Source organism: Corvus cornix, chromosome 1 (assembly GCF_000738735.6).
Source record: "Corvus cornix cornix isolate S_Up_H32 chromosome 1, ASM73873v5, whole genome shotgun sequence".
NCBI classification, from domain to species: domain Eukaryota; kingdom Metazoa; phylum Chordata; class Aves; order Passeriformes; family Corvidae; genus Corvus; species Corvus cornix.
In genome coordinates this window covers 27,683,293-27,704,953 of record NC_046332.1, presented here as the reverse complement: position 1 = coordinate 27,704,953, position 21,661 = coordinate 27,683,293, and the positions used below count along the sequence as shown (strand labels likewise).

Genomic DNA, 21,661 nt, shown 5'->3' with positions numbered 1-21,661 from the left:
TTTAATTGCTGGACTAAATTAATTGCTTCCAAAGTTGATGTTAGCTATATCTGACTTTTTCAAAGCTGAATGAACAAAGCCACATTACTTCCATTCCATGAGTTTTATCTGATTCATCTGGGATCAGAATTTCTAAAGATATCACATCTAAGGTTTATCTTTAAGTCTCAAAAACTTCATTTATTCAACTTGACTTCACCTCTCCAGACATCTTTGGCCAAATTCCAAATGAGGTTCAGCTCTGAGGTTGTACCTCAAAGCCCAGACAGCACAATTTCAGTACAGATCTCCTCAGGTCAGAAAGTTTGAGTCCTTAGTTATAACTTATTACCAAAGAGACAGTTAGCTTTATTAAGATTAGCCTTTAGAAGCATGGAAGTGTGGGTTACTGATACAAGTAATTTGGTAATTTAGAATACTTTTTGGTCTAGTTTCAAACCATTAAGAGATGAGATGCAATGAGAGAGCTCTGAAATAAAAGGGCAAGTCTCAGAGGGATTGAGTCAGTGAGTGCTGTGCACAGGAAGAAGATGTGTTCAGCACACAGTGTTACCTCACGTGGTCAGTAATGTGCACTGGGATAAATGGAAACAAGGAAGGGGTTTGTGACACTTCTTTTTAAAAAGATACACATGTTTACAGATATTTTTAATATGAATAGGATTTGAAGCAAGGAGCCATATTCAGGCTCCTGATGTAAAAGAGAAAAATTTGATCGCATTTTCTATATTTAAAGGGAAGACTACTGAGAATCTGGGAATTTCAAAGATACCACTATACTACTGGGAAAAGCTTCACACATTTGAGTATATGTAAAAGCAAATGTAAACCTGCTCACTTTAAATTATGCAGGCAAAGTATGACACAAAATTATTTTACCTGCTTGAAAGGAATTTGGCTTTATTGTTTTTAAATGCCACAAGGTGGTATCTTCAGAGAGGGTATCTTTGAAAGCAGTGAACTGGATTGTCTTATACTTCACTTCAAAGAAATATTTGGCATTTAATTCAGTAAATGCAGACTAAGGCCCACGATACACAGTTTATTTTCCTTTTTGACAAATGCTCCTGATTAGTGTATATTTACCATATAAAGCCTCTACTTCATGTACTTGCATTGGATTAATTTTATTTTGGAGGGAAAGCAGAGTAGGAGCTATTTTCTGGGAGCCAGACTCCAAAATATTTTTGAAATGCTTTCAATAATTTATCTTGAACTAACCTAGGCAGGAGACATGCGGTTCTCTTCACTTGCACCTCTCCTGATAGCAGCATCAGCAGCTCAGGAGGACAGGATCAGGTGGGATGAAGACAACACCCCTCACTCTGCCTGCTCCAACACCTGATAGAGCTTCAGACAAGCTCTCTTTTAGTCATCTGAGACAGTGTTGTAATCAGTTCTGTAACACAGATATGGTCAGACAAAGGCAGTGCTGCCAGACTGCTCTAAATGAAACAAGATTCTTTCAATTTCTATGAATGGATATTTTGTGGATAATTTCTCTCCCACTGTACTGTAAGATCCCAGCAAGGGGCTGCAGATAGGTTCCTCTTGGCTTGGTGTGTACATGAGGGATTGCTAAGAGCAGCCTTTGAACCTGGCAGTAGGTCCCACTGATGCAGCTGACCTCCTGTGCTATGCTGCTGCTGTGATTAATATGATCAGTCACTGGAAAGCTCTGTCAACCATGCAGAAATCTGACTGGTAATTTCCACAAAGAAACTGTACAGGATTTACTATCAGAAACAAGCTTTCATTAGATTTCCAGAATATTTAAATAGCCACTGGTATTTTCTTGGTGGAAAAGAAGCAGGCTCCAAAGCTCATTTTCTGCCATATTACTTTACAGGTATGTTCACATAGTCTTACATTTTAACATTTCTGAGATGTGGTGCTACGAAAAGTGGCCATTAAGCTCTAAATGAGATTTTAATGTGAATAATTCAGAGCCCACAGGTGCAGGTGGGAATTTTTATTTACACTCCTTCCTTAAAAGTTCCCCTTCTGATGCCTGTTCTCCCACCTCTCAGAGTATTCAACCCACCGATCTTTCTCTTCCCAGGGAGAGAGAAATCGGGAACAATACTTCACTGTAACTGTCACATCTGCAGAGCACAGCTGTGCAGCAGACCAGTTTGCTAGATACCAAACATGTCTGTCAAATGGTGCTCAGGATGACTTAAAAGTCTGAGTAAAAAGCAAGGCTATGTAAATTAAGGGACACAAAGCTCTCTGCATGGTTTAAGTTCCTCATAGCTCCATCCCCTGTTTGTTTGTACGGTTTGGTCTTAACAGCTCTTACTGTTTGGATCCGGCAGGGAAATTGGTCCTGATTCTTGCTAGTCTCCATAAAGAAATAATTCACAGCCTCATGTGTATTCATGACCTTCATTTATCATACTTGCAAGGGACTAAGCAATGGAATATGAAGGAAAAAGAGGAGAAAGTGATGTGAAAGCTCTGAATACAGCTTTCTCTTACCCTCCCATATCTGACAGGTACTTACACTCAGAAATGGTGGCAGAGCCTGCGTATGTCTTTCGATCACACCAGCACCCCTCTTTCTCTAGTAGCTGCATGCACATACTAATTTCTCAGTTCTTTCTAGATTTCCAGTACATTAATTGCATGTTATTGCTGCTACTACCACTGTTATTTCTAAGCTATGCAAAGGGGAGACCTTCAGTCATTTGCTGAATTCCTGCAGTCACGGGTATAATGAGTTGCTTACCAGTCTTACAATCAAGGACTGTGGGCAAGGGGAATTATGCAGAACAAAGAAAATAAAAAATTAAAAAATTACAATTCAGAAGGTGAATGGAAGAGAGAGAAAAGGATGTAATTTCATCCTAGGGAAGAAATTCTAAATATCTTGTTATACATTCAGGTCTGCAAAGGGATTAGCAAATACATCTGCAAGAGCTAGAATTAAAATTCTGTTCTCTCAGATGGACAGAGGAACTCAGTGGGCTAAAGAGTCCTGGAGCCATGCCCTGTGAGTCTTGCACTAGGACGTGGGGACGGTGTCTCACCACAGTTTCACAGCTTGAAAGCTTTGTGTCACAGTGTGGGACCTTGGCTAGACTGATGATCAGAATACAGGAGTACTGCTAATCTCCCTGAAATCAAGAAAGGGCAGAGAAATCAGGTTATGAATAGGCTTCTGGGGGTGCTGACAGGGAATGGAATGGGGGTCAGGGCTTGCTGGTGCTGTGCTTAGTCTCTGCCTCTACTGCACACATCAGATATGCATCAGCAAATGTTATAAGGAAAGTTGCTGCAGCAGCACCTGAGGCATACAAAGATAGGAAGTGTATTTATATCAAGTGCAGGATCCGTGATTGCTGAAACAGTAAACAGGAAACAAAACTGCTCTCGCTTTGTGTATTCCTTTCTGACATTTAGTGTGGCAAAATCATGAGTATGTTTTCACTTCGGACTCCGCAACTCAGTGTTTAGGGCACAAGGACGCATTTTCAGTAGCAACAGCACAAAAAGAATGGAGAACAGATTGTTACTGTTCCCTTTTCCTTTCAATGCTGAGTTATGTATGTGGTTTCTGAATAATCATGTGCCAGGCATGCACAGTAGGTTCAGGCCAGTATGTTTGCTGAGCTGGAGAGAAAGGTGCTAAACCACCTAAAGAGCATGAAGAACATAAAAACTGGAAAAGTGGAGAGAAAGTTGTCCTATCCATTGGGAAGCCCAGTTTGGGAGCATAGGGATGGCACTAAACACAGCTAAATGTGTGGGAAAATGTCCAAACAGCACAGATCAGGTTGAACAGTCCTCAAAAGAGAGGAAAACCATGTTATCTTAAGTTGTTTGATACTGAACTCTAGAACAAACCACCCACAGGGTTTCAGTGGGATCCTTAGGTCTTGTCATGGAGCTTTTCATATGGTCTGATGACTTGCTGCTGCGAGAGAGCATGAGGAGAGAGAGGATGCTCATACTCCCAGAGTGATCTGGGTCTAATTTTCTTACATGATATGAGACACGTTTTTCTGTGTTGTAAAGAGATTAAAAGCTGTATGCAGCTGTCTGAAAAGGGGGCAGGCATAAAACTCAGCTTTGAAAAGATACAGCAATGCTGGAGAAGGCTCAGAGAAGGGCAACAAGGGAGTTAAAGGTATGGGACAGATTTAGCACCTTTGGTTTGACCGTGTACAGTCACATTTATGCTTCTTTATTGGATTTCCTACCCTACAGAAGTTTTTGACACTACAAGACTTGGGAGATTTGCTTTGTGAAGAAACTAGAACATATATTTTTTTTCTCCCCCCAAAAATATAAGTTTTATAATTCCAGACTGGTCAATTGCCTGGAACTTAGGAAACTCACATGTGATAATGTGAGATTCTACCAAATACCTTGAAGAATGTATTGGACTCCTAGAGTCAGCATGCACAACCCTGCCGTGGGCTAATGCCTGATCACAGGGTCCAAAACCAAAAAGGACCACCGTGGTTGTGTTGAGACATTTCTGTACGACTCCAGCAGGAGGAATTTTCTGACTTCAGTACTGCTTAAAATAGAAAATCCTTTCAGGAAATACCTCTGCTCTCAATTTGACCAATAACAGGGAATACACACAAACATTCCCATGTATTTATCATTGCCATTATTAAAACCTGATGACTCAATCCAACCTCTTTTGAATTAAACACTTCCTGCAAATGGACATTTTCTGGTAAAGATGTGTGCAATGAAGTAACTTCCAGTCATTTCTGGTCCAATCATCCCCTTGTTCCTTTTGTAGTTTCTACTACCTCTGCAGCTAGATCTCTGACCTTCATTCTTTCTCCAACAGCATTATGTTATCAACTCACAATTCATCCAGCTCCCTGAAGGATGTATGCCACAAATGCCTGCCTCTGCAGCCACTGTTTTTCTCTTTTGCACCTGCATGTTCTTGGTGCAGGGGTAAGAAGAACAGGGATTTTATCCAGGCAGATTTCAGCTGGAGGATACCTTTTAGCCGACTGAATGCCACCCAGAACGATCTCCCATTGTGTCCTTAAAACAGCTAGTCTGGCTTTTCAGGATTCTCCTGTTGTTGGCAATGCTACCTCATTAACATGCCTTTTGGCAATCACACACTTGTAGTACTTGTGGCAGAACATTTTCCAATGATCTCTTCCAATAATGTGACCATGTCAAGACAGTCACTGAAGCTGATCCAGACTCGACAGAAATGAAAGCTGTTTAGTTTGCAAATATCTGCATTGTCCTGCCTGCCAGCTGGAGCAGGAGAAGAAGACAATGGAGCTGAAAACATGCATTGCTTTCCAGCATTCCACTTGTAAAATGCTGCATTTGGGAAAGAAAAAAATGCTGAAAAGCTGGCAGAGATTCTTGCTCCATGAAGTAGACGTTGCACACACATTTATTTCACAACTTTCCTGTGCACACACAGAAGAAGCCAAAATAATCCCAGCTTAATTGCACTTGTGTGTCCTCCCTATGACAGGTCCTGGGGATGATCTCATAACCTAGAAGGATGTGTCTTGCTCAGTGTCTCAGTGGGAAACCACACCTGAAATCTGAGTGTAACAGGAATGCTCTCAGCCATCCTTGTCATCTGCAACAAAACTGTATTAGATCCCCAGTCTAGGATGAGTGGTCCAAATAATTCCAGATGCACAGTTTTTCACATATGGCAACAGAAGTCCCATAACACTGAAGTGTTTTCCCATGCACTGCCATGACAGAATTCCACATGAATTTCTTATATTTCGTTCATATGATGTTCCAGTTGCAATCAGGTTCTGTCACACTTTCCACTTGTTCTGTGTATTATGTGCAGGGTTGTCAGGTTAAAAAGTCCTCACATTTCATCAAAAAATGTCTACGCTTTAATAATAAGAGAAATTGTTTTCATGTGCGTTTCTGCTTCCAAGGTTAACTGCCAAACACTTAAGACAAAACATATATGCATTGTTTACACAAAAGAAAAGAACTCTGGGTGAGGAAAGCCTGGGCTCAAGTTTGGGACTTTCACAAACTCCTAAAGAGACATTTATCTGTTCAGTGGGATTTTTCAAAAGCCATGACCTATCTCACTCTCACCTATTCACTTGTTTAGGCAACTAGTCAGTTTGTAAAGTCTTAGAAGATGACAGGCAGAACTGGACAAAAAATTATTTCTAAGCTATTTTGCCATGCATTACTTTAATCAAATGAACTAAAGGGCATTATTGGTAATTTTCTGTCCTTCTGCTAGGAAAGATCATTTTCAGATACTATTCAAATATTCCCTGTGAATGGCCAGATACATCAGTATATTAATGTTTTGGCAGCTCCAGGTAGCTGGCCTCTTTTAATGTCCAAATATTGTTTATGTTACTGTTTAACAGCACACTTGTTTTTTCTATTATTTACATCATACCTTCCAATTGCAAGCATCAGATTACAGACCATGTTTACACAATTTAAAGTCAAGAAATGTGAAGACTTCCCCACCAGAACTTCTTATTTCCCTTTTACTAGCTTACCTTATACACTCCACTGATTCTGGCCTTGATTTTAGATCCTGATCTTTAGCAGCCACTCCAAAATGAATGGGGAACAATCCTCCAAGAATAATGTCTCCCTTCTTCTGTGCCCGTTGGTTTGGCCCATAGGCAGCAGTGTTCCAGGTAAACAGCAAAAGAATCAAGCAGCAGCTATATGAAGTCATTGTTCCTCTTTTCACCAGGGGGTTATAGGATGCAAAATTGGAAAAGATGATGTAAGAGAGCAGATGTTGAAGCTTTTCCTTTCCTTAATACAGCACGGAGAGGATTTGGGGCACATGTTTGCAGGGAGATAAGCAACAAGGTGGGTGCCACAGTGCTGGTGCTTCTCCCTCTGTCTTCTCCATTGCAAAACAACAATTCAGCTGCCCTTCTTCCTTCATAACTGAAGTATTATGGAGAGCCCATCTCTGCGAACTGTAAGAGAAAGATTTGAAAAGTGATTCCAGCTATACACCAGGACCCCACTTTGCCATGATGGTTCTGCTTTGTCAAACCAAGCCCTCAATATGCCCCTGAAACTGCCCCCACTCAACAACCCACCTGGGACATATCACAACCTTGGCAAAGTCAGCCAGGCACCCCGGTGACACCAGCCACACCTCCTCAATGTCAGATGCCTGTTTTTCTGCTGCATACCCAATGTGGGTTGCTAAATCTTCCTACGGTTCTGTGTGACTCTGGCCATAGCAGATGCTGTAAAACCTGTGATCAATGTCCATGAGTAGAGCACACTAGGAGACCTGGGTGGGCAACTGGGGAATAAGGAAGCATCAAAAATAGTAAGAATCAAACCTTTCTCTTAAGCAAGTAACCATAATAATCTTTTAGTGTTGATCCATCATCTCCTGGCCATTGATCATTCTTAACCCTCTGGTTTGAACTTATCCTTGCTGAAAATAAAACCGGGTCACCAGAAAGGGTTCTTCCACATTGAAAAGGAGAAAGAATTCCAGGGAAGCATTTGAAACCAAGATACTTCTCCATAATAAATCATGAAGGCTTGAAAGGTTTGGTAATCACGCCATTGAAAGCTTAGCTACAGCAGCCTTTGAAGCCTGTTTCCTGGGGATGAAAAATAACTGCAGCTTCTCCATGCTCAATACATTTTCTCTGCAGCACATCTACAGGCCTCCCAAATGAAGAACTAACTTAATTATGGCATATGAAAATGACTATGGCTACAGGAGAGGAGATAGCACAGAAAATTCACAATTAACAGCTCTTCAGCCTATTGGAAACAGGTCTAAAAGCTACTAGCAAAAATCTGAAGTTAGTCAAATTTAGAGGAGAAGCTAGGCATAAATTGCTAATCCTGAGGTCAATTAATTTCTGAAGCAAGTCATCAAGAGTTTTTAAGTGCTGAGAACCTTTTTATGAGGATGACTTATTATCACTAAATGCACCGAGATGGATTTGATCTTCACCTAGGTCAAAAAAAGAGCTACTGCAGGGAAAAACTGTGATCACGAGGCTTCTTCTAATAGCCTGTCTGGATGATCATGCATGTTGCATGACCACCAAGCATGTGGAACTATTTCATACATTTTCATTACAATGAAGGTCTGGAAGCAGCAGTCAATGAGAGAGGAGAGACAAAGCTCCTGTTATTCTCATGCCTCTGTGGTCACTGCACTTAGACAGCTGGGCAGACACTGCAATTCTCTGTGGCGGGTCCACTCTAAACTATTCTTTGGCCCTGGCTTGAACAAGTGCATTTTTATTGGCAAGGGCAATCAAATCTTTGGCTAGATATCCAAATATGTCTAGGTATTGGCATGGGGCCCTTTAACAGCTGGATGATAGAATTTTAACCAGAAACAGGATTAGGAAGGGACAGAGCTGTGCAACGAGTGAGTGTCCCGAAGGTTTGGGTTTTGATCTTTCCTGGCAGATGGACAGTGGTTTTGGCTCCTTCAGTGCACAACAGAATAAAGAACAAAACACTTTTCTATATTTCAGTCAGAGAAATGTCATCTTCCTCCCATCACCTGTGGTTTCAGGAAACATACAAACACTAGTGAAGTGCTGATACAGTGTCCTGAGGTGAGGACCAGCACAGGCAAGGCCAGCACTTAGAGGTGAGACGTTTAAAAGAGGGAGAGTAATTTCTGAAGAGACACTGCAAAGGCATGGGGTGGTCTGACTAATGCTATTTAGCCCAGCTCATGCCCTCCCCCAGCTCCCTCTGGGATGGCAGGGACCTGGGGAACTGCATGCCCCGACAGGTGCAGGGATGGGGTCTCTGGAGAGTGGGCAAGGAACCATGTGTGGGACTTATCCAAGGTGGGATGGGATCAGTGACTCCCCCACATATTGTGGGAAGACCACAGCCTGCTGATTTACTACTCTATTTTTCTGCTTTTACTTTAATAAGGCTTTCTTTTGCCTTTGGGGTTATTCGCTTATGAAAAAGGAAACTATTTCCATCAGCAGCAGCCAGACAATATAATTTAGTTTGCTGGGATGCTGTGGAGGGGTTTGGGCTGATGCTACTGAATATTTAGGAGCTCTCACCACCAGACAGTACATGGCTGAAGTATGAAGTGTAGAAAAATTAAATTCACATTCTTATTTCTCTTTTCTCACAGCAGACAAAGTCAAAAGATCCAAACTGGTAAAATACACTCAATTTTAAAACAGCATTTGCAGCACTTATTAGTCCAAAATGTCATTCAAGAGCATGACAGTGGAAGAGACAATGAAAACAAAATTATTCATTCATGGTACAGGGCAATAGTTGGTATCCCCCTGTATAATTTGGAACTCGTAGTTCTCAGGGAGGACATAGAGTTGAAATAACATCAGAGGTGATGTCTGGGAATAAGATGGGCTGTGTATATATAAAGCACATCCCTGAGGCAGCAAACTGAAGGATAAATGTCCAAAGATGCACTGGCACAAAAAAGCAAAACTAAGTGTATGCTCAGCTCCTCATAAATCTCAGTGTCCAAATGTACAACTCTCCATACCTAAATCCAGCTATAGCTGGAAAAAACCCCTCATTTAATGGGAGACATGGGACTGCCAGCTGCTTTCAAGTACCCTCCACACCTAAAGATGAAAATATTTGAAGATACTGATTTCCTGATGAATAGTTGTGGGCTTGCTGCCAGTGGCCCAGATAATATCCTCCAGTATCAACTTCTGTTGTGGCAAATTTTTCTTCAGTTCTCTTTTCTTTAATTAGATTAAGATTATGAGCCTCTTCCTTATTAAAGGAGAGCATTACACAGTCAATGATTGAATTACCTGCTGATGTATGCTTCCAGACATAAAACTTAGTATACTACAGGTGGAAATTATACTACTAATAGAACAAATTACTGTGGTCCTGCAGTTTTCAGATAATAAATTAAAAAAAAAAGATTAAATTAACAAGCAACTGAATTAAGATGGAAGTTTGGAATCCATTGTTATTTTTTTCCTTTGCAAATGTTTTTGCATGTAAAACATTATTTAGTATTAGCACATAAATTCTTTGATTATGAACTCTTCAATGCAGAACACATTTTTGCTGTACATATATTCAGCAAATACAATTCCATAAGATTACTTTTGCAAGAAAAATATAAAAAATGAATAGCAATTTTCTCTTTTTTTTTTTAACATGGCCTGATTTTTAATCCCCCTTCCCTTTTAAAAATAATCCTCAACAGTTTTCCTGCTCTGTTTTGTCAACTATCTGACATTTTTGTTCTGAACTGTCTTGGAAGAGAGTTTCTAAGCTTCAGTGGAGGAACTTGAACTGGTTCCAGGAACAGGATGCGCTATCAGGCAACTACTGTCATGGCAGGAGCAGTAGCTGAGGTGGGGAGGGATGGTACCCAGGGTAGAGTTGTGGGTTTGAAAAGCTTGCAGCAACCGGTACCATTTTGCCAGTTGAATGAAAGTTTTAGTTGTCAGACTAAATCATGCAGAAAAGCCAGAAATGTTCAATACATCTTTGGGATTTTGGGTGGAAAAAGCTGACTGGCACACTCATGGCATGCATTACTTATGAAGTACTTACTAATCAAACAGTAACTAACCACAACTCTCAACAGCAGTGCTCAGGTTCATCTAATAGCTGGCATGGGAAGGATCTCAAGGGACCATGAAGCAGCCCCTTAGCCCAAGAAGGGCTCAGCAATAGTAGTGCAGTTCCAGGCATATTTTCTCTGAAACCTTGTCGGGAAGAAGACCCATCAGACGCTCAGGGCAGCCTGCTGCAAGGCTTCTCTGCTCTTACAAAGAAAACGTTCTCTCACATCTACCTTTAGTGCTTTTTGTTACAACTTAAGCATGTCTTCTTCTCCCATCTACCACGTGCAGGCCAGTGCCTCCCTGCTCATAATCACCTTATTTGGGATTTGATTCACCTCCCCTTTTACTCTTTTTTTTAGACAAAGCAAATTTAATTTATTTTTTTTTTCATAAAGATGCTTTTCTGAGCTCAGATTATAACTGATTCATTTCTCTGGCCTCTCTCCAGCATGTCTCCACATTTAGTGCAGACCAGTGCCCAGAAATGGACAGTGTCCTTGTTTGGCCCTTACAAGCACTGAGTAAAGTAGTAGAATTACTGTGTGTGTCTTGCAGGCTACAGCCCTGTTTGTACATCTCAGCATGGCATTTGTCTTTTTTGGAACAGCAAGATATTGTTAACTTATGGTAGATCATCAGCTGAACAGAAAGCAAAGTTCAGCATGTTTATATTCACAAGGCCGTGGAACCTCACAAGAAATTATCATTTTCCAAAAGCTTTTCCCTCACATTCAGTTCAAAGGTAGATTCTGCTAAATTTTACATGATCATCCTGGACACCAACAAGGAACCAGCATGGAGAAGCTCAGCTAAGTCTCCTGGGCTTTTCAGGACCTATTTACATCAGAGAGCCAGACAAGATTCCTGGTTATGGTCATGAAAAAAGGGCTGTCCCAGACCCAAGGAGACCTTGGCCTCCCACACAGCAGGTTTGTTCTTCTTCTGGGAGGCCTGGATGCCCCAAGGAAGCTGAAGAATGACACTTCTGTCAAGTGGACAATGGACACAGGATGTAAGTCTTCACACTTCTAAGACCAGATCAGACTTCTAGTACTGAGGTACCACGACAAGATGAGAAAAATAAATTGTTCACATTTGTCACCAGAGCAGGCATTAGTTCAACCTTCCTGCCCCTCTTTGGTGAAAATGAGGGACAAGGGCATCAAAGATGCAATCAAAACCAAAGTGCTGGTACGCTCCAAAGGAGGAGCTGTGCTTGTAAACTGCTCTGTCTTTAAACAAGGCAAGTGCTAACTGAAAATTTACTACAAAGAACTTTTTGCCAATGCAGAAAAAGACAATTCTTACACAACACACTTCCTAAAATAAGGAGATTTTTATCTGGGCAAATAGCATGATTGAGAGATGGAATCTCAGCCTTGGAGAAATTTGGAGAGTTCATATGAGTGCAGAGAAAAATTCAAGTCTAGAATAACGATTCTATTCTAAAAACACTACCCACACACGTGGTCTTGAACTAATACTAAACATGAATTGAAGCGTTTTAACAAAAAAAAGGGTTTTACAAAATCATCAAGACCATCAGGGTCACCAGGACAGTATTTCCATGCCCTCCTATTAGCTTAAGGGCATGTTATCTGCTACAGATGAAATTTTTCTGGCAGAAATCAAGATATTAATATACTTTTACACTACAGAAAATGTGTGTTTAAAAAATGATACATTACAGTCTCACCTGGCACTGCAAAATCTAAGACGAGGCCAAAACCACAGCACATAAATGAACCACAGTACTGAAGAAGCTTCTGAAGCTCATAAATAACAAGAGTTGACCTGTTCAAATGAAGAAAGCCATGTACTTAGCACAGGGAGGAAGAGACTGCAGGAGGAGAGGTAGGCCTAAGAACTTAATTTGGCCAGGAAAAATCTGACCACTTGTTCTAGAGTAACATTCTCAATTCTCCAGGATAAACTAAATATTAAAAACAATATAATAAACCTGGCAATTGTAACAGATTTAATTCTGCTACATCTGATAAACCCAACATTGTCAAGTTTGTTTGAGAGTTACCATTTAGGTTCCCAGAATTTTCATATCTATAAGATTTTTTTTATGTAGCAGCCATATCTTTAGCTTTCCTTTACTCCTACAGTCATATACTGGTGTCCAAATAACACAGAACCTACTATGAAAGTGTGGAGCCACACCCTGATCTGTTTAGCACTACAAAATACCAGAGTGACAGAAGTATGCCTAGGATATCACTGCTGACACTTTGCTCAACCCAGAAACTTGAGATCAAGGAAGACTAAACTGTTAGAGGCTGATGTCCAAGACCCTTGAGAACTGCAGATGTGGAAAATGGAACCAGGAATAAGCAGAACGCTTTGTTTCAAGGTGTCTCAAACAAATCTGGTTGTAGCAACAGCAGTCAAAAGAGCATCGGCTCCTGACTGTTGCATAATCAAGTAAAAATCCAAATCTGCCCAGAGGCACCATTTACTGTGTGCAGATTTAACATGGGACTACAAGGCCTCTGATCTCCCTCTCACTTCAGCACTGGCTCACAAAGTGCACACAAATCCATGCCAAGCCATGTAGCTGCAATTGTACAGCTTTGTAGCAACCACCTTTCCATCAGGACTGTACCTGGCTTTGGGGTTCACATAATATTTCTCAAGTAACTTGCATCAGTATCATGTTCAATATCCCTGATCAGTGTGATTTGGGTTGTGATATCCCTTTGTGGAAATAATTCTGTGTTTGCTGATGGCAGGAAGCAAAAACCAGAAGTGGCAATAGGAAATACCTTAGAGACTCATTGGATGCACTGAGCGAACACCATAAGCAAACACAGAGCTGTAAGTGGTTTTTGAGTGGTGAGTGCTTGGTGGAAACCCATGTGGAGGGTGACTTATGTCTTTGGAGTCATTTCTTCACAGGTATGGCTGTAAGTCAGCCTGAGAAGCAGCTCCAGGGACCCTACAGGTATGACTGGTTTTGCTCCTCTGAAGGATAAGTGTTTCTGCAGTAAGAGCTAAGGCTTGTTTCTACAAGACGTATCACAAACCTCTGAAACAAATACTGGAAAAGAGTAAGACAATTCTACAACTTCTCATCTTTCCACTCCTGTGCCTTCTTCAGTACAAGTGTGAAAAGCCCATGTGTGTACACATCCAAGGGAGCACTGAAATGCATGAGTTTATCAAGGCATCTCAGACAAGAAACAACCTGTGACAAATTCATTAGAACTGCTAAGACATGACAAGGAGCTACAGCACAAAACAGGATCCATGAAGAACAGGTGGGCTTGGAGGGATTTCTAAGTCATAGGGAGTTCCAGAGCCACAGCAGCTCATCGTCAGCCTTTTGGGAAGTTGCCATAAACCCACCAGTTACTGATTACTCTAATTTATGCTGGGAGCTGCATTGGACCCTTGAGCAATCTCAGATTTAGATACTACTCAGATTTAGATACTACTAATCCATCTTGCCTACATATTAAAGGTGTCCTGTTTTCCCTCTCTGTGTTCCAGATTCCGACCTTCTGTTGCTGTGCCATGGTTTGCTAACTTGATTGTTTCCTACCCCTCCTGTTAAAAAGCCCATCATTTTATCAGTTGTTCAAAGCAGATGAAAAGATGCCTTTGATATAATGCCCATCTAAAGGCTTCTTGGTAGTTTCAATGATTTTTGTCTTTATGTATGGAGGAGATTAAGGGAGACCCTTAAGAGTTGCAATTAAATAGGAAGTGAAATACTTTGCTACGGTAAGATTTTTTATTAAATTCATTTCTATTACCTTTCCTTGCTCCTAAAGAAAGTCTCAGCTACCCTGCTAAGGAGTGTGCATTTCAGTGAGAGATACTTTGCCCCATCCCCTATTTTTGGGATGTGACTAGACCCTCCTGAACAGATGGAGAAAGAATGCCTGGGGGATACTCTAGAGAATGAAGACCATCTACATCCTTGTGGCATGGTGCATATGGCACTGGGATGTGGTTTGTGAAATTTGAGTTGTTCAGACTTTTGCCTGCAGGTGAAACAGCCATGCGCTTACCCTATGTGCCTTTCAGGGCACCTTACATTCCTGCATATCATATGTACATTCCTGCACTGAAAGCAAGCCTTTCCTCGACATCCAATGCAGAGCTGTGCCAGCAAGTGTCACCCAGCTGAATTGCTCTTAGTTCCTAATTTGCAGAATTCATCTTTTCTGTGTGTCTGGCCTTAGGACACACAGAAGTGTTAAGAGGTGCTGTGTTCACAGCCCACAGAAGTGAAGTCCACCACTGCGGAATGACCTGAAAAGGTAACTGGGAAGTTTCTTCATCTTTCCCAGCTCTTCCTCCTCTCTTACAAGAAACATCTCTGGGGCTGACAAAAGGACTGAATCCCCCCAGCAAAGTCCTTCTTCCTTGCTCAGCATGCCCATAAAACAACACGATTGTGTTACACTCTTTGCATAAGGCCACTTTTTTTAAGATGAGCTTTTCTACAAGAAAATGAAAAGAGTCTTCAGCTTAATTCTTTAATATGATATAATATAACAAAAAGAATAGAGTTTATGAAACTGTGTTTCTGTAGTCTGTCTGGAAAAAAATAAGGAGGAACTATCATTGCTATCCACTCCTGGATGCTCTATACTTACATTTCTCTCTATTATTTGTCTCTCTATCTTTGCTTTAGAAAATAATAGGTTAGAAGGACTGGTCACCAGGATAGGACATTTTGAATTGCCTTTTGTTCTGTGCTACATTATGAGGCAGAAAAGAAGAGGGGTGAGGGAGGTGCCAAAGTAGTCAGTCATTTGTAAATAGTTAAAATTACGCAATTTAGTGGAGTGTTATTCAAAAGAGATATCACACTTTTTGATTGGCCAGCATTAGATCTGCTGGTTAGCCAGCTGAAAGGTCAGGGAACATGAAATAACAGAAAAAGAATACTCAAGGCAATGTATAGTTATCTTTCTGCATTTCTCTCAGTTAATCAACAAATTTTTGATCATTCCTCTACAAAACAGCAAGAGCAAATAAGCTCAGATCATGTAAATAAACATGAGAAGAATTGGATTTGTATCAGCAAAATTCTTATCTCCAAAACCTGTGATAAATCAAGATTAAGTGCAATTGGAAAAATCAACCTGTCTGTTAAGTGCAGCTTTTAAATAAACTGGAATATTTCTGATTACAATTTGATATGGTTTTGTTGGAAGTGGTGTTCTCCCACAGCTGGTGTGCGGAAGGACCCTTGACACGATACCTGCTTCTTTCTCCTGCCTGGCTGGGCAGCCATATGCCAATTACTTTCTTTATCTGAGACTTTGCTTCCCAACTTGTAATAGTGTCCAGAAATAATTTTAGAAAGATATTGCAACTATGCTTTGTCCATGTCAACAGATGTCAAACTGACTATCAGCTGAATCAAGGCTGATTCAGGATTTTCTCTAGCAAAAAAATAAAAAACAGATCTGAGAGCTGAACACTTTTTCAAATCCAGCTTTGTCAAATTGCTTACAAGGGGGAAATGTATTTTGCTTAGTAATTTCTTTTAATTTTACTTGATTTTATTTTTAAAAAACATCTGCGCTTGAAGTAAAATGCTTTATTTGATCACATTTTTTTCCCTGCAGAAACCTCAGTGAACCAAACAATAAGGACAACTGTAGTTCTGAGCCAGTTTCAACATAAATCCAATTCAGAAAAAACACTCAGAGTATGTGCTCAACTTTAGTGAGACTCGTCTTTCATGAAATTTAGTAGATATTAAAAGCTTAGCATGTACTTTAGTGGTTTGCTGAATCAGAGACCAAAGCAGCCTCTGGCTGGTTGCTCCTTTCTCATTTATACTACTATGAAAAACAAATAAACACTTTCTTTGTGTTGGATAATTTCTTTTTATACTGAGTCCAGCATGATTTATTAATAAATTCTTACGGATTTTTGGTGGCCTTTTTTCCTAATCCTCTCTCTTATATTTCTAGTTCTCCACTGTCACCGGCTGCCTTTTCTTTTTTTTTTTTTAATGTTTTCTCATTGCTTATTTTCTCTTTGTTATGATTTTCTGAACGAAATAATTATTGTTCCTTCACCAGTTTTCTTCTCTCTCCTCCTTTCATTCTAATACCAAAACATTCTTTTCTATTTTTATATTTTTTTTGCCTGTACACTATGTGTAACTCTTCCTGTTCAAGAAGGCAGGAGTGAATAGGGTCCCCAGGAGAAGAAAACAGATTCAATGTAAAGGGAGTCTTGGAAAGGTCATCAGAAATATCAAACTCTAGCAAGGACAGAAGTTCTGCTAAACCCATAAAATCATTAAAATAGATCAGTGAAAGGCACAGAAGGAATTCAAGAGTAGCACTGCAGGAGTGAGGGGAGGTGAGTTATGGGCACAGATAGGCACATGTTCCACTCTAGTCCTACAGTGAGAGAAGGCAAGTTTTGCTGAGTTTTCTTTGCAGAGCTGGCTCGTGCTAGCATGTGCCATGGAATGGGGCACAGGGAGGAATACAATACTGTATGCCATACCCTGACGCCTGGAATAGGAGCAGTGACCCTCATCTGCCTATGCAACATGCTGGAAAATCAATGTGATATGCAAGAACTTGTTTATGAGTTACGATTATTTACTTTATTCACCTAAGAAATGCTGGCTGGGCCTGTGTGGCTGCACTTTGCAGCTGCAGATGACAGTAAGATGACACCACAGACCTGTGACTTGCAGCCAGTACTGGCAAGTAGCAATACCACTGCAAGCAGCCAGCATCGCTCTCCCCTATTGCTCCACCTGCCCTCTTCTGGGATACATCATATTATTTATAAGTTCATAGGAAGCAAACTTTCCATGATGATTTGTAAAAGATGGAGTAAACAAATGTAAACACTTTTCTCAATTTTTCACAGAATTCATCTTGAACCCTACAGATGCAGGTTTTCTGCCCTATAATATAAGAGGATGCTGGAAATGGCCATCCAGATTCAAATCACAGTCCATTTGGTGTAAGAACCAGCCTCCAGCAGTATTCAGTGATACCTGCTTCAAAAATGTTGTGTTAGACAATTACAGGGCAAGTTTCCTATAAAGGGCATGTCTAGCTCCACTAGCTAGCAGTTGATTAATGTCCTATGCAAATAGGACAAAGTTTTGTGAAAACCAGCCTTAATTTTATAAAAGAAAAAAAAAATCAAACGCTCCCATGAACAAAATATATATCCCTGAGTGATGTTCCCCTGGTGGAAATTCCCTGTCACTCTCCTCAGCTGATACAATCACCACAGATACCACAATGTCATGTGATTTTTTATGGCATCATCATTGGAGACCATAAGGAGCTCCAAAAAGTCATCAAAATAGATCTTGAACCTTAGGTTTCTCCTGCAAATTCTGGCAGTTTAGGTTAAACTGCTGTGATCATGCAATTAACCAGATCAGCTGGATTTGGTACTGAGGAAGACCAGGAGCGTGGCACTTGCTGGGAAGACTGCCCAGGTTAAGAGCATGGTCTTTTTAGAATAGCACCTCAAATAACTAAATCCAAAGGAACATGTCTAATAATGCTCAAGTGTGGGCTTCTTATGACTGCATTTATCTCAACAAGTCTACTATCATGCTCCTAAACCAGAAAACGGCTAGGAATTGTACCTTTCTCACTTCTAGATTTATTTAGTTGGGAATTTATTATTACTACTATCACATTCTTCAGGAATTTTCATATGATTTAGCTGGTAACTAAGTGAGACTAAAGATGAGAGTAAAGATGAGATGCTCAGTGAGAGTAAAGACAGAACTCAAGTGAAGGTAGGGACAAGCAAAGCTATTTAGCTTCTAAAATAATCTGTATTCACCGCAAAGGACTTAATCCATTCTCTTCATTGTCTGAAAATAAAATCCATAGAAGTGCACATGTTATTTTTCTTTCAGCACACACCACCTTATGTTCTTGAAAGGGCATATGATGGAAAATTATCATCCTTTCTGGCAAAGCTCCTCTCTGAAATAAAGCAGGAGATCCCAGGCTTTAATGAATTGAATTGCTAGGCTGTGTGTCCTACGCCTTTCTAAATAAAGCGTGTTCTCATTGTGTTAGACATTACAATATAATTTTTTCCAGTTCATAATTTAAACATAATTAGTGAGGGATAGCAGAGCTTCAGGGCAAGAGAGATTACTTCCTCTGCATCATTTCCATATCCAACACAGAATTCCAAGCAGCTTGGGAATAGAAGCAAATACAGGATTTGTGCCACAGAAAGAATTGAAGAGCACCCTGCTTTATTGCACAAACTGGCATGATATGAATGATTGAAGGCTCTCAGCTGGATAGGGAGCCTGGATGCTGGAGTACCAGCTGTCTGTCAGGAGAGCAGAATTGCCCACCACAGACCTAAGGGCAAGGACGGAGTTCTTGACCAGCAAGCAAAAAACTGATATCAGAACCACTGGAAGATACATGAAAGCTTTCATGGTCTTCATGGCCCTTTCTGCCACACTGTCCAGAAATCAGAAGACACCGTGGCCACCCACTTCCTCTGTGCATCCCTGAGAAACACAACGGTGTTAATTGACCACAATGTAAACACCTCTTGTTAACAGAGCACTTCTAAAAATAGTATTTGTTTCTTGACTTCCCCCTCATTCCTTTGTGAAGGTGATCTTTCTGAAGCAGAAAAACACCTGGGGTCACACTCCGGTGAGCCCCAGCCACCTCGCCTGCCTGCCAGCTCTGCAGCTCTATGCGCTTCATCTCCGGGACGATGGTGTGACTTTTGGAGGCTCTATGCCTCATTTAGCCCTGGTAATGGCCTAATTGGGTTGCAAAAATGCAGGAGCATGATAAAGAAACAGCTCCGCTGTGCTTATTTCAGCAGGTGGAGGAAGAGAAGAGAAGAGAAGAGAAGAGAAGAGAAGAGAAGAGAAGAGAAGAGAAGAGAAGAGAAGAGAAGAGAAGAGAAGAGAAGAAGAGGAGAAGGCAGTGCAGGGAAAGGAAAAGGAAAGGAAACCCCACATTTTCTACCTTGACTAGATATTTATGTGTGTAGTTTTGTTTATAATGGGGCATTATGCTGACTAGTTGTGTAGGTGGCAGGATTAACGTGTCAAATAAAGGAGTACCAGGAGAAGGCCAGATTTGGATAATTTTCAGTAATTTTCTACAGCAGTCAGCCCTCTACCCAAAGGGCTTCACTCCATCCCCACTTAGTTCTTAGTGAGGGCTGAGATAATGGGTGCTTTCCTTATCTAGGTGGGAGAGGAAAGGTGAGTGGGAGAAAAGGTGAGAGGAAAGGCAGGTGACAAGAGTGACCATTTCAGGAACAACAAAGGAAGCAGCTCATACAATTAGCTAAATGTCCATTCACCATTTCTCAGCCACACTTCCCCCTCTCCCGAGAGGAATCTTGCTACCTACCCAAAGAAAACCATCCTATCCTCTTTTGAATTATTCCAATATTTTTTACTGGCATCCCATAAACCACTCAAAGAATACCATGGTACTCCCTGCCTCAGAAAATCTCAGACAGAAAGAAAGAAATACAAGTTTCAAAAGGTGAGGAACTTCTTCCTTTAAGGATCTATTCTTCATCAGCAACAAGAGTGTAAGACCAGGGGATGAACCAGATTCCCCTTCACCTAAAGTAATAAAGATAAACCAAAAAATTTACTTCACGGTGGAAAGGGCAGCCTTCCTTCTGGATGGCCTTTTTTTTATGAGCTTTCATCATCCCCAAACGAGATCCCAGCTATTTACCTGACTTTGTTTCCTCCCTTTCCTCTCTGAGTGGGAGTCCTATATTATGTCAGAGTAGTCTCCTTAAGCTGGAGCCAAAATTGCTCATACAGTATTGAAGTTACAGAAGTGCTCTATACTTGCCACTGTGTAAAGGACAACCTATATCTATTTTAGCTCTCTGCCTTGGGGACTGGTAGAAAATATCCTGTGCTTTATTCATGTCTAGTATTAAAACTTCCAAGAATAGATATCTGGCTGATAAAACTTCCAGAGGATTCTGCTGTAAATCAGAACACATCCTCACTGGTAACATTTCAAACGTCTGATTGGGCCTTGGTGCTCTTATTTACAGCACAGCCCTATAAACATTTCCACTAACACAACAGCAGGGGCAGCAAACAGCATGGAGCAAGCAGGAGCAGCCAGCGGGAGGAAAAAAAATTCAAGGATTTTCAGGCAACCTCTCATGCTTCCTTCGGGAAACTCACTGGAATTGTTCCTAATAATTTTTTACTCATGTTTCCTGCGTGCTTCTTATTAAAATTTCCTTGCTAACTTGAAAAAAACTGTGTTGAGGGGGAATTGATGTATGTGTCAAGTGGCCAGCAACAAGATGATTTTTAAATTTCCCAGGGGTCTAGCGGTAACATAAAAATTTCCCTGTGGGAGCTCAAACAGCTCAGCCACAGAATTGTTTCTGATGGACTAGAAATTTTAAGTGCTTGCCTTCATCTAGTAATTGCCTGGGTACCAATACTGGTGATGTGGTTACAATTACAGTATGCAAGCAGAATGTGGCATCAGCCTATAAGAGGGGGCTGGTTCCAGCCAGGCTTGAAGCTTTAAATAGGACAATCATCACACCCACTGACTAGTAGTGCAAAATCAAACGGGAAATGTAAATTAAAGTGTTAAGCCTATCCAATCATGGACCAAAAATGCATTTCTAGGTACCAAAGTATTTACACTAAACCAGAAGTTGTCTGGAATAAAACTTGTCAATAAAAATACTAAAACCCACTTATTTGTAGCATGGAAGAAAGGGAAAAGTAAAAACCCTTAACAAATTCTAAGATTCTAAGTATGCAGGGAATTGATGAGGGAGGTTTATAAGATCAAGGAAATACTAAATAGTTAACAGAGGTAAAGAGACAAAAATTATATTTTTATAAATATAAAATGTGCCTGAGAGTGGCCATGAGCCCATTGCTTGATGCGGGTGGTAGAACTGTAAATGACAATCCAAAAAAGGCGGAAATATCGAATAAACATTTTGTCCTTCGCACATTGTTTTGTCCTTGGAATGAAGCTGTAGAATGTATCATCCCATATTACGTCAGCCCAACAAAATTCACCGTAGGTAATAAAAGGAGATGTGAGACGAGATCTGCTAAAATTAAATGTTTTCAAATCAACAGGCCTGGA

At 40.7% G+C, this 21,661-nt stretch overlaps 1 protein-coding gene across 1 annotated transcript in view; it reads right to left on the bottom strand.

Moving 5' to 3' along the window:
- Window positions 1-6,931, bottom strand: part of CASR (calcium sensing receptor) — a 41,609-nt gene extending 34,678 nt beyond the window's left edge. Inside the window, exon 1 of the mRNA XM_010396082.3 lies at window positions 6,498-6,931. Within this exon, the coding sequence (XP_010394384.1) occupies window positions 6,498-6,682 (185 nt within the window). The 5' untranslated portion in view covers window positions 6,683-6,931. The remainder of the gene's footprint in view (window positions 1-6,497) is intronic.
- Window positions 6,932-21,661: the final 14,730 nt, after the last annotated feature.